Source organism: Lolium perenne, chromosome 3 (genome assembly GCF_019359855.2).
Source record: "Lolium perenne isolate Kyuss_39 chromosome 3, Kyuss_2.0, whole genome shotgun sequence".
Taxonomy (NCBI): Eukaryota; Viridiplantae; Streptophyta; class Magnoliopsida; order Poales; family Poaceae; genus Lolium; species Lolium perenne.
Window position 1 is genome coordinate 242,939,865 of NC_067246.2, and position 14,104 is coordinate 242,953,968.

The following is a 14,104-nucleotide window of genomic DNA, read 5'->3' on the forward strand; positions in this document are numbered from 1 at the left end:
AACATGAACCACAACGTTGATACTAATGTTGTCAATAGAAGAGTAAATTGAATCTTCACTATAGTAGGAGAGACAGACACCCGCAAAGCCTCTTATGCAATACAAGTTGCATGTCGAACGAGGAACAAGTCTCATGAACGCGGTCATGTAAAGTTAGTCCGAGCCGCTTCATCCCACTATGCCACAAAGATGCAAAGTACTCAAACTAAAGATAACAAGAGCATCAACGCCCACAAAACCATTGTGTTCTACTCGTGCAACCATCTATGCATAGACACGGCTCTGATACCACTGTAGGATAACGTTGCATAGAAAACAAAAAATTTCCTACCGCGAACACGCAATCCAAGCCAAGATGCAATCTAGAAGACGGTAGCAACGAGGGGATTATCGAGTCTCACCCTTGAAGAGATTCCAAAGCCTACAAGATGAGGCTCTTGTTGCTGCGGTAGACGTTCACTTGCCGCTTGCAAAAGCGCGTAGAAGATCTTGATCACGGCGCCACGAACGGGCAGCACCTCCGTACTCGGTCACACGTTCGGTTGTTGATGAAGACGACGTCCACCTCCCGTTCCAGCGGGCAGCGGAAGTAGTAGCTCCTCTTGAATCCGACAGCACGACGGCGTGGTGTCGGTGGTGGTGGAGAAATCCGGCGGAGCTTCGCTAAGCGTGCGGGATGTGGTGGAGGAGAGAGAGCCGCTAGGGTTTGGGAGAGGGGGGCGCCGGCCACTAGGGGTGCGGCCACCTTGGTGGTTGTTGGGGTGGCCGGCCTCCTCCCCTTGGCCCTCATTATATAGGTGGAACACCCAAGAGTTGGTCTACAAGTCTTCGAATAAGACCCCAAACCAAAACCTTCCATAACACATGAAACCTACCCAAGCTAGGACTCCCACTAGAGGTGGGATTCCCACCCTTCCTTGGGAGGGTGGCCGCCCCCCTTGGGGAGTCCACTTGGGACTCCTCCCCCGTTAGGGTTGGCCGGCCATGGAGGTGGAGTCCCTCCGGGACTCCGCCTTCCTTAGTGGTTTCTTCCGGACTTTTCTAGAACCTTCTAGAACCTTCCATAGAACCTTCCGGATCATTTTAAATCTTATAAAATGACTTCCTATATATGAATCTTATTCTCTGGACCATTCCGGGACTCCTCGTGATGTCCTGGATCTCATCCGGGACTCCGAACAAATATTCGAACTCCATTCCATATTCAAGTTCTACCATTTCAACATCCAACTTTAAGTGTGTCACCCTACGGTTCGTGAACTATGCGGACATGGTTGAGTACTCACTCCGACCAATAACCAATAGCGGGATCTGGAGATCCATAATGGCTCCCACATATTCAACGATGACTTTAGTGATCGAATGAACCATTCACATACGATACCAATTCCCTTTGTCACGCGATATTTTACTTGTCCGAGGTTTGATCATCGGTATCACTCTATACCTTGTTCAACCTCATCTCCTGACAAGTACTCTTTACTCGTACCGTGGTATGTGGTCTCTTATGAACTTATTCATATGCTTGCAAGACATTAGACGACATTCCACCGAGAGGGCCCAGAGTATATCTATCCGTCATCGGGATGGACAAATCCCACTGTTGATCCATATGCCTCAACTCATACTTTCCGGATACTTAATCCCACCTTTATAACCACCCATTTACGCAGTGGCGTTTGGTGTAACCAAAGTACCTTTCCGGTATAAGTGATTTACATGATCTCATGGTCATAAGGACTAGGTAACTATGTATCGAAAGCTTATAGCAAATAACTTAATGACGAGATCTTATGCTACGCTTAATTGGGTGTGTCCATTACATCATTCATACAATGATATAACCTTGTTATTAATAACATCCAATGTTCATGATTATGAAACTAATCATCCATTAATCAACAAGCTAGTTAAGAGGCATACTAGGGACTCTTTGTTGTCTACATATCACACATGTACTAATGTTTCGGTTAATACAATTATAGCATCATATATAAACATTTATCATAAACATAAAGATATATAATAACCACTTTTATTATTGCCTCTTGGGCATATCTCCTTCATAATTGCTGTACAGAAATCATTGAATGGCAAGTTGACAGTTTTATTATAAATCTTGTACTGAACCATGGGGTTAGATTGTGACCAATTGTACTTAAAATCCTGCACAACAGACATAGTCAATTTTGCATATTGGCATGGTTCTCCGTCAACAAAATCATTCAACCCTGCACGAGAAATTAGATTCTGAACATCTTCCAAGATTCCTGCGCTTCTCATGAAATCTGTGCACGGGTAGTAAGAGGGGTATACTCCCTCTTCGCGGTTCACTCTCATGACTTGTTGCACCTCCAGTTCTTGTTGGTTTAGTTGATGTCTATTCCACTCCATTTTCTGAAATTTTCAACAAACAATATAAAATTTGATTTGATGACATATAATTGAGGGAAACTACTATAGGAACTTGCTAGAGTACTAATCATGCATCAAAACTAGTTTATACATCTTAGAACAAGCATGCAAGCTCACTAAACATGTTACCTACAGCAGCGAAATATTCAAGATATACTCAACCAAACAAAATTCTACTTGGATAATCGGAGGAGTCACATACCGGAGAGCAAATGTGCCAAATTTCAGACAGAAATCTGGGCTGAGCAAAGAGATCGAAAAATCCTGAGCTCTTGAGCAAAAACGCGAGTGAGAGAAAGCTGGTGCTGATTTTTTCGGGAGAGATAAGAGTGTGGGAGGAAGAGATGCTAAAGTGGGGCAAAGGGGGACCCACACACCAGGGTGGCGCGCCCCCCTTGCTGGCCGCGCCGGCCTGTGGGGTGCCACCCTGGGGTGCCCCACTGGTCATCCCCAGGTTCTCCCAGGTGCATTTTCGAAAAATAGGACCAACGGTATAATTTTTGTGAATTTTTGAAAACTTTGAAAAATGCACATTTCTGGGCATTAAGTTTATTATTACTGGACAGGAAAAATTTTGAAATCTCTAATTAACTAAGGAACTTTGCAAATCAAAAGTGTTACAGCAAGTAAAACAAGTGGAGGAAGAAAGAGATGTTGTTTACCTCCTCTATGCATATAAAAAGTATTTGTTAACAAGGTTGATCAAGTCTTGCTACCGAATAATTTTTACATAGCATCAGAAGAAATAAACCTCAAATCAATCATGTTACCTTGAATTGTATTGATATGGATCCAATCATAAGATTTTGATATCCTTCTTTAGGCTCATATATAGGACAACCGATAGTTCCAACTTTGATAGTTCTCACATTAGAAATAGTATTAACTCCACATACTTTATCAATCCTCTTGGGGAAATAGACGGTATGCTCCTTATCATCAACATTGAAAGTAACCTTTCCTTTATTGCAATCAATAACAGCCCCTGCGGTGTTAAGAAAAGGTCTCCCAAGAATAATAGACATATTATCATCTTCAGGCATTTCCAACACAACAAAATCAGTTAATATCAAGCAGTTATTAGTAACTTGAACAGGAACATCCTCACATATACCAACAGGAATAGCAGTAGATTTATCAGCCATTTGCAAAGATATATCAGTAGGTATCAACTTATCTAAATAAAGTCTCTTATAAAGAGAAAAAGGCATAACACTAACACCGGCTCCCAAGTCACATAGAGCAGTTTTAACATAATTATTCTTAATAGAACAAGGAATAGTAGGTATACCTGGGTCGCCCAACTTCTTTGGAACTTTGCCATTGAAAGAGTAATTAGCAAGCACAGTGGAAATCTCCTCATTGGGGATTTTCCTCTTGTTAGTAACAATATCTTTCATATACTTTGAATAAGGAGGCAATTTAATAGCATCAGTCAAAGGGATTTGCAAGAATAAAGGTTTCATCCAATCACAAAATTTATTATAGTGTTCTTCTTCCTTTGATTTTAGTTTCTTAGCAGGAAAAGGCATTTGCTTTTGCACCCAAGGTTCCCTTTCATTACCATGTTTCTTAGCAATAAAATCTTCTTTAGTATACTTTTTATTTTTAGCATGTTTTTCAGGTTCATCTTCAACCTCTTCTTTATCAGAAGCATCATTCTTATTATTATCATTATCATGTTCATTACCACTTTCAGTTTCAGCATCAGAAATAGAAATACTATTAGGATCATTAACAGGTTCAGAGGATTCTACAACATTTTTATGTTTCTTCTTCTTTTTCTTAGAAGGAGCACTAGGTTCAATGCGTTGAGAATCTTGTTCAATTCTTTTGGGATGCCCTTCAGGATATAGAGGATCCTAGGTAGAGACCACCTCTAGTTGTTACTTCATAAGCATGTTTCTCCTTAGAGTTATTTTTTAACAAGTCATTTTGCACTTTAGTGAGTTGATCAATTTGAGTTTGAATTATTTGAAAATGTTTAACAAGCATCTTAACATCATTGGAGGTTCTCTCCACAATATCATGCAAATTGCTAATAGCTTGAGAATTTTCCATTAGATGATTCTCTACTCTCATATTAAAAATTTCTTGCTTAACAATATAACTATCAAACTCATCTAAGCATTGCGCAGGAGGTTTTGAATACGGAATATCTTCCCTAGTAAAGCGTTGAAGGGAGTTTACCTCAATCATGGATGAAGGGGGAATTATCTCACATATATCTTCTATGGGAGGTAGATTCTTCACATCTTCAGATTTAATACCTTTCTCCTTGAGAGACTTCTTGGCTTCCCTCATATCTTCATCATTCAATTTAATTAAACCCCTCTTCTTCAATATTGGCGTTGGAGTTGGTTCAGGCATAGTCCAATCATCATGATTCCGACCTATTTTAGCCAATAATTCTTCAGCTTCGTCTGGAGTTCTTTTCCTGAAAACACAACCAGCACAACTATCCAAATATGCCCTAGACTCAATGGTTAGTCCACCATAAAATATATCAAGTAGATCATTCTTTTCTAAATCATGTCCGGGTCGAGCTCTGATAAGAGAACAAAATCTTGCCCAAGCCTCAGGCAATTTCTCTTCATCTCCCTGGTCAAATCTATAAATTTTCTGTAAAGCAGCATGTTGAGCACTAGCAGGAAAGTATTTTCGAAAGAAAACATCACGCAAATAAGTTGGACTTTTAATAGAACCAGGAGGCAAATTATTATACCAAGTTTTAGCATCATCCTTTAATGAGAAAGGAAAAAAATTTAGCGACAAAATAAGTACGCATCTTGACATCATCAGAAAACAAGCTACTCATAGAAGAAAGTTCAATCATGTGTTCTGCAACACTTTCTTTTTCAGTACCACAAAAGGGTGCTTTCTCTACAATAGCTATATGAGATAGATCAAGAGAAAAATCATAATCTTTATCCTTAATGCATATAGGAGATGTGGCAAATTTAGGATCAGGAGATAACTTATGTCTAACAGTATATTGTGTGAGAAACTTTTTAATTTTTCTTGCATCAGCAGTAGCATTGCATCTATTAATAAAATCATCATTAAGCTCCACATAATCCTCATCAGGATCATCACTAGAATAATCAAGTTCAGGTGAATTAACAGGTGTAGTAGCCTTAGGAGTTTTAGTATTTTCAATTTGTCTAGACCTAGCAATTGTAGCATCTAGAAAGGATCCAAATGAACCACTACCATCAAGCACAGCAGAAACATTATCAATATTATGAGAGTTTTCAGATTCAGCAGAAGTACCAGCAAGTGAAGCTTGCGGCGGTGAAACAAATTGACTTATCACAGATGGTGAATCAAGAGTAGCAGAGGTACTCAGAGTTGTACCTTTTCTTGTAGTGGATGGTAATATGGCGACTTTAGGATCGCGAGTTTTACCCATGATGGAGAATTTGCAGCGAACAATATCAAACCAAGTGAACTTCCAAATAAAGCTATGCTCCCCGGCAACGGCGCCAGAAAACAGTCTTGATGACCCACAAGTATAGGGGATCGCAGCAGTCTTCGCGGGTAGTATAACCCAATTTATTGATTCGACACAAGGGGAGACAAAGAATACTTGAAAGCCTTAACAGCGGAGTTGTCAATTCAGCTGCACTGAAACAGACTTGCTCGCAAGAGTTTATCGATAGTAACAGTTTTATAACGATGCGAGTAGTAAAATAACAGCAACAGAGTAACAAAGACAGCAGTAGTGATTATAGTAAACAGCAGGATTAAAATACTGTAGGCACGGGGACGGATAACGGGCGTTGCATGGATGAGAGAAACTCATGTAACAATCAAGCAGGGCATTTGCAGATAATAATAAAACGGTGTCCAAGTACAAAGCAATCAATAGGCATGTGTTCCAATTATAGTCGTACGTGCTCGCAATGAGAAACTTGCACAACATCTTTTGTCCTACCAGCCGGTGGCAGCCGGGCCTCAAGGAAATCTACTGGATATTAAGGTACTCCTTTTAATAGAGTACCGGAGCAAAGCATTAACACTCCGTGAACACATGTGATCCTCACATCACTACCATCCCCTCCGGTTGTCCCGATTTCTGTCACTTCGGGGCCTTTGGTTCCGGACAGCGACATGTGTATACAACTTGCAGGTAAGATCATAAAACAATGAATATCATGATGAAACAATAACATGTTCAGATCTGAGATCATGGCACTCAGGCCCTAGTGACAAGCATTAAGCATAACAAGTTGCAACAATATCATCAAAGTACCAATTACGGACACTAGGCACTATGCCCTAACAATCTTATACTATTACATGACCAATCTCATCCAATCCCTACCATCCCCTTCAGCTTACAGCGGGGGAATTACTCACACATGGATGGGGGAAACATTGCTGGTCGATGGAGAGGCGTCGGTGGTGATGATGGCGATGATCTCCTCCAATTCCCCGTCCCGGCGGAGTGCCAGAACGGAGACTTCTGGCTCCCGAGACGGAGTTTCGCGATGTGGCGGCGTTCTGGAGGGTTTCTGGCGACTTCGACTTCTTGGTCGCGATTTTTAGATCGAAACCCCTTAAGTAGTCCAGAGGAGGGCGTCAGAAGCCGGCCGAGGGGGCCACACGCTAGGGCCGCGCCGCCCTATGGTGTGGGGCCCTCGGGTCTCCACCTGGCTTGCCCTTCTGGCTCCGTGAGTCTTCTGGAAAAATAAGACCTTTCGCATAAATTCCGAGGATTTTCCTGAAAGTTAGATTTCTGCACAAAAACGAGACACCAGAACAGTTCTGCTGAAAACAGCGTTAGTCCGCGTTAGTTGCATCCAAAATACACAAATTATAGGCAAAACAATAGCAAAAGTGTTCGGGAAAGTAGACACGTTTTGGACGTATCAGCCCCATCGTTTGGTTGCCTGTTTCTAGCCCAACTTTCACGCAGGAAAACATGAATCTGTTGTTTGGTTTCTCAAATCACAGTTCCATATCCTTACCACAATTTAAATAGGGTGAGATTATCATGTCATAGCATCTTACATACGATCAGAGACCACTCAGAAGAACAAGATCCTCACGATCACCACGATGAGGAAGGCGATGATGCGATCTTTGACCCGGCTGGGACGTACCTCCGGCGGTGCTCCTTGTAGAGCATGTAGTTCCTCCGGCGGCAGCTCTGCTAATGGCACTGCCTCATCGATGGCCTGATGTTCCAGGAAGTCCTCTTCCAGGAAGATGAGGTACTCTTGTTGTGCGTCCTCCAATGTTTCATACCCTCGGTAGCTGTTGTTGGAGTAGCCATTGACCTGATCTTGACAGACTCTCCATGAGCTGTAGATTCCTCGAACCCGTCCGCAGAACACCACATACCACTAGCATGTCATAAGAAGAAGAAGTTATCGATCACAACCATGAAGCAGTTCAGAAAAGAGAAATAGAACAACACAAGTGTCAATAACAAATGATAAACTAATAGGGGCATGCATGATCATTCCAAAAGTGGATCACAAGTTTATCCTACACTAACATGGTGTCATCAAACCACCACAACAAAAGTGGGTGTCATCCTAACACCGCAAGTTCACCATCACCCGAGGGGTTAGTATATACCACCTCATCATAGTTACAAAAGGGGGCCATCAAATGTTTTTCATCATAGCTACTGCCAGAATTTACATCATCATCATCATCACCAACTCCATGCATGCATCCCTGAACCACCCCCTCAAGGGAACCACTACACCTTGGAGTGGTACTCGCCAAGGTAGTTCCTCAGCCAGAGGACGCGGTGTGGCTCGATCATGCCGACGAAGCTGGAACCCTCTGCCTTGTGGTCGACGAGGTGGCTGAGGGCGGCCATGAGATCATCCTCGGCGAAGCCAAGCATGTCCATGACCGCATTGTACATGTCAGGGTGCATGTCTGTGGGCTTGTTGTCCCTGATGTCCTGTGCGACGTCCTTCACAACAACAGTCATGTTGGTGAAGGCCACCAGCTCGTCGTCGGCGAAGGCGCCTCTCTTCCTGTTGCCGGCGCTCACCTTCTCAGGCGCGTCGGCAGCCTTGTCAGGTGCCCCATCGAGGTTGACCGTGACTCCTGGGTTTCGGCATCCTCAGGTGCAGGATTAGCTGCAGCCGAGCCGAGGGGCTCACATTGGATCCCATGGTGTACTTGCCGGTGGCGAGGCCGAAGGAGAAGATGGTATGCATCTCGTCGTAGTTGGCAATGGGCACATTCAGTAACTCCACGTTCTTTAGGTGATCCTACGATACGAAGGGACAATGATGTTAGTTCTGCTCGTGGCTGATCAAAATAGTTAATGAGGTGGACTCAGTTAGTGAGGTGCTCACCTCGACGTGCCCGCAATAGTGCTCACCCTCAAGGACGATGCATTTGGTATCCTCACACCACTGAGCACCGCTTAGATAGCGGAGCCTGCTAATGGTGAGCCACCTCTGCCTCCACTTCCTCAGGTGGTTGTACACTTGAGTGGAGCAGACGGACACACCATAGTGGTAAAAAAGGCCCTTCGCCACAAAATTGATATGGACTTTCTTGAATCCTTTGTCAGTTCTCACTCCACTTTGTATCAAGCCGCACATCTTCTCCAACACGAAGCTGGACATGAATGGAAGCCATTTCAGGGTGGCATTCCTTTCCTGCCCTGTCTTCAAGGCCCTCACCGCTTCCCTGCGGTTCTTGTTCTTCTTTGTGGTGGCCAACCTAGCCGCGACCTCTATCACTACCCGAGACACGAGGTCAGACACATGCAGAGGGGTGACCGCCACCTTGGAGTCATAGGAGGGATGTGAATCAGAAACTTGCGAAGGGATCTGAGAGTCCCCAACGCAGACAAGCGCCTGACTAAAGTCATCACAGAAGGAATCCTACACACATCGTAGTACATATAACGTGAATCTACTTGGAAACAAAGACATGTGAATAGCACAAACCATACCAACAATCAACCTAAATCAGACACGTAGTTCATTGCAACGGTGAATAGCACAAACCCTAGCAATATCATGGCAGGTGAGCACATTTGGGACAAAGTAGCAACCGAAAATGTCGAACCCTAGCAAGATCATGATAGCTCACCATAATCCGAACTAACGCCTGCTACAAGACAAAACCCTAGATAAGATCTGACTACTCCTAACCTAGACCTAAACATTACCGCGGTATTGGGATAAGGGATGGCTTACAGTCAAAGCCGGAGGTGAAGATGCGCTGGACCAGGAAGTAGATGAAGCAGCCCAGATGTACTCGCCGCCGCCGCAACCTTCGCCGACCGGAGATGCGTGCGCCTCTTACCTGCTTGCCGATGGGAGGAGGGGCTCGAAATTTGGGGGGACAGTGGAGGAGAGGGTAGAAATAGGCCATGGGGCGTGGCGGGAGGTGATGGAATCCTTCCCGCCCCCTTTTCGCTTTTCGCCGATGCGCGGCGCATCTCCCGCCATCTCCATTCTCGTCTGCGCGCGTGCGCCGAAGATTCCCTTTTGCATCACCGGGTGTGGAGATTTGCCTGCACCGCTGGAAACTGCCTAACCGAGCGTTCCTCCAGGGTCTGGTCCGACACTGCTTTGAGAACCGGTTACGCGGCTCGGCCCAGGCAACCAAACGGACCGAAAATTGCTGGCCCGATGCGAGCCAAGGGCATGCAGTCTACCAACGCGTCCAACTGAATCGATCAAATGACACTGAACAGTACACCTAAGGTTGCATCTAACATCCACATCTGCTTCAAGCTCCTCCATCTCGCCAAGCGAGTTGAAATGTCCAAACGGCGGCTCGGCCATGGTCGTGTGGTCCGACATCATCAACCACAAGGCCGTGGCTCATGTTCTTCTTCATGTACCAGGCATCCAGGCGAATATTCATGAACATGATTGAACATTCCAACTGAATCATTCAAACGACATTAAATCATACACCTACGGTTGCATCTAACATCCACTATTCAATCGCTCAAAAAAGGAGCATACAAGAACATGACGTATACTACAAAGAATCGAAAGAATATCGGAACGAAAGAATAAACACATACACACACACCCTGTTGATCTGTTCTTGAGATCCGACCCAGCCTAAACTAAAAAAAACAGTCACAGGCCATCACTTCCACAAGAAGGAACTGAATACTTGGCGAGTCGAACCCAAGATCACCACGAAGACGAAGAGTGGCGCTAGTCGTCTTGGTCCTGGCACAGCTCCTTCCTGAGCCTGTGCGAGAAGAGCTTGCACGCGTCCATGCAGAGATCGACAGCCGCGGAGAGCGCGACGAACACGGCCACGTCGCCCATGCACGCCACGTGCTGCACGCCGACCTGCACGGTGGGCCGGCTCGCCTTCCCCTCGCCCTCCACCGTGGACCCCATCACGAACCCGCCGGCGAACGGCCACGCGCCGCCGGTGGCACCCTCGGGGAACGTGGCCGGGTCGATCACGAACTGCCCGCCGCGCTTGGCGCTTATGGACGACTCGGCGATGGGGACGGCGCACTCGACGGGGCCCGAGTCGAAGACCAGCTCGAGTCGGTAGCCGAGCGCGTCGACGGCGCCGCGCTCGCGCCACGCCTCCAGGCGTGCCCAGGGCTTCCAGCTGGACGCCCCGGCGGCGGTGGGCTGGAGGATGAGCCAGGCTCCGGGGTTAGCGCGGGAGACGCGGCCGGAGCCCGGGGACGGCACGAACGGGGTGACCATGGACGCCGCCGCCACCGGGGAGCCGGACAGGTCGTGGATGGTCACCATCCACCCCTTCCGCTGGTCGCGCCGTGCCCGGGCGTCGCCGTCGCCGTGGAGGTTGTTCAGCCAGGATCGCAGCTTCCGGCTGGGGCTCCGAGCCATGGACGATTCCGACGTCAGAGATCTGGTCAAGATGCACATGCACGTGGTTAGCTTAGTAAACTCAAGAACACAAGTGCGTGCATGGATGCATGGCTAGTACTTAATCAGTAACAGTACTTTAAGGTCTACTAGTGACAAAAAAGAACAGTAGGTAAAGGCGATCACGGTGAACTGGCCGTAAGGGTAGTGGACATGATAATGTAAGGAAGATTCTGAACAGCTAATGAGCTTACAGATCAAATGGGCAGGAGGAAATTAATGAGGTAGCTAGAGCAGCAGCAGGTTGGTAAAGTTCATCACATGCACATGCACGGTTGGTGTGTCTGCTTATCTGAATATTCTGAATAATCCCGATCATGCTGGATGTTCGACAGTCCTATAGCAGAGGCTACAACCTACAAGCCTAGCTACGAGTTAATTCTTATCTAAGCTAATCTTAAACACGATACTATATAAACGATGGGATCTGAGCTGCACTGAGAGTGAAGGTTCTGATGCATGAAACCAAACTTGACAGCTGGTCAGATAGCAAAACATAACATATCCTGGAGTTGTTTTTCTCTCGAAAGCTCAGTGAACAGTGACTCCGATTGCGACTAGAGCTATAGTACCCTGTTATTATTAAACATTTCACCAATTCATTCCAAGAAGAAATGCCTCATGGCTCCCATGCCAGTATGCCACGCCAACTAAATAAGAACGCCTAGGCCTAGCTGCATATGGATGCTGCAATATTTTTATAAGGTGATTATGCCAATACCGATACGTGGTATGACATGAATTATCCGCAAGGCATCTACGAGCTGGCATCCAATAATGAAAAAGGATGATGGGAGGAACAAAAGCAAAGTATTCAAAATAAAGTTGAAATGAAAAAAGGGGGAATTCTCTTCGAGTTTTATATGGAGAGAGGTGCACAAAATAGATTCTCATCACTTAATAACCTGAGCTACCTTGCTTCCCCAAATAGAAGAGGATGCCCAAATGGCTTAACCATAGCATTTTCATGTTGCACATTTCTATGGTATTTATTCATTATGCACAACAGCGTTTAACTTCACTAAAACCGGAGTTGCTACTTGAGCCGTTGGCTTCAATTTAAATTTTAAAATCTGGGAAAGATTCGGTAAATTTCTAATTTTCACTCAGCGCCGAAATATGCATTCAGAAACATTGGAGAAGACATTTTTTTGGAGCAGAGCACAACGACAAAAAATGGCTAACTTACCAAGCAAATGGAGGAGGATCCATGCATATTGTTCAAATGTGTAGCGTCTCATGCAAACTAACATGCCACCAACCTGGTCATAGCTGCCCTCCGTCCGGCGCTGAACCGGCAGGTGAACACGGGCTGCCGCTGCCCGCCGCCGGCGCCTCCGCCGGGCACCTGGTACACCACGGGCCCGCACTCCGGCTCGCCGCCGAACTGGAAGACGTACCGCGGGTCGGGCTCGGCACGCACGAGCATGTGGATCTGCGCGCGCGCGGCCGACGCCGGCTTCCCCACGTCCACCCACCCGTCGCGCGCCACCACGGTCTCCCCGGCCGCGGCGCGCCCCACGTCGACGGGCACTCGCACCCTGCCGAGCGCGCGGCGTGCGCCCACGGCGCCGCAGCCGGCGCTCCCCGTCGACTTGCCCGCGTGCAGGGTGACGACGAGCTCGGCGGGGCGCCCCGAGAGCCGCTGCACCGCGGCGGCGTCGAGGCTGAGCACGACGGGGCCACCGGCGCCGTGCGGGAAGCAGGCGTTGGCGAGGGGCACCGGCGCGGTGCGGGCGAGCGAGGAGGGCTGGTCGTGGAGGTGGAGCGTGCAGAAGCAAGGCGACGTGGAGGGGTGCACGCCGGCGGCGCCGGAGCTGGGGCGCGGCACGGCGGGGAGCTTGAGCAGGAGCTGGTCCACGGTGAGGCGGACGAAGGCGCAGGGGTCCATTTGCGTTGCCGCGCGCTCGAGGTCGATCAACTGACAGGTGCGTGCTGTTGTATTGGCTTTCCCTACGCGCGGGGGTTTATATGTAGCTCTGCGAAGCGTGTAGCTGCGTGCGTGGCGAAGCGGAGGCAGGTCGATCAGATGGAAGAGCAACCCGTCAAAAGGGCTGGTCGATCAGCGAGGGGATTTGATTTGGTGGACGAAATTGGACGCTAGTAGGATTTGCATGTGGGTCGTGAGATATGTCGTCGTCTGGCTCGTGCCTAAACCCTAAACTAACACTAGACCGACCGCCGCTCACTTTCTATACAGTTGTTTACAATTTTCTTTTTAATCCAGCTAGGAATGAATTCTCCGAAACGAGAGAAGCATGTAACGAGTGGTAGGATTCTAAAAAAGGGTGGAGCTACTTCGTCGCATGGTATCAAATCTCACTTAGACCTCATGCTGCAACTCATGACTATCATAAATCACGAAGTAAATCTAACGGTTTTGAGTTTTTTTTAGTTGCATTCTCAGTAGCAACTGAAATAATCTCAATTGCAATCCTACTTGCAACTAAAAAAATCAATTAAAAACCAACTCGCCACTCATATATGCGTGAATCACTATGCAATCAGACAATGTAGGACTTGACTAAGCACTAACTCTACCAATTCGAAGGAGATTCTTCCTGATATTATATCTCCTATGCAAAGTGCTTTTGTTCCAGGTCGTCTTATTACTGATAATGTCCTAGTGGCATACGAGAGTATTCATACTATTAAAAATAAGAGGTCAGGCACTAATGGAGTTTGTGCGGTTAAATTTGATATGCATAAAGCTTATGATAGAGTGGAGTGGATTTTTCTGGAGAATATGATGAGAAAACTAGGCTTTTCTGAAAGATGGATATCGCTTATGATGGCTTGTATCAGATCGGTAAGATACCAAATAA

The 14,104-nt window shown here is 46.5% G+C and overlaps 1 protein-coding gene across 1 annotated transcript; it reads right to left on the reverse strand.

Annotated features, from left to right (window-relative positions):
- Positions 1–10,297: 10,297 nt before the first annotated feature.
- LOC127343791 (uncharacterized) lies at positions 10,298–13,222 on the reverse strand. The gene is made up of 2 exons (XM_051369978.2): positions 12,542–13,222; positions 10,298–11,262 (listed from the first exon to the last, which is right to left on the reverse strand). Exons 1-2 carry the CDS (start codon positions 13,168–13,170, stop codon positions 10,581–10,583), a joined length of 1,311 nt encoding a protein of 436 aa, XP_051225938.1. The 5' UTR covers positions 13,171–13,222; the 3' UTR covers positions 10,298–10,580.
- Positions 13,223–14,104: the final 882 nt, after the last annotated feature.

What these genes read in the sequence shown, in the direction of transcription:
- LOC127343791 (XM_051369978.2), bottom strand. Translation starts at nt 13,170, where the DNA reads ATGGACCCCTGCGCCTTCGTCCGCCTCACCGTGGACCAGCTCCTGCTC. An exon ending in CGGAGGGCAGCTATGACCAG is followed by an intron (nt 11,263 to 12,541) that starts GTTGGTGGCATG and finishes CATCTTGACCAG; the next exon opens with ATCTCTGACGTCGGAATCGT.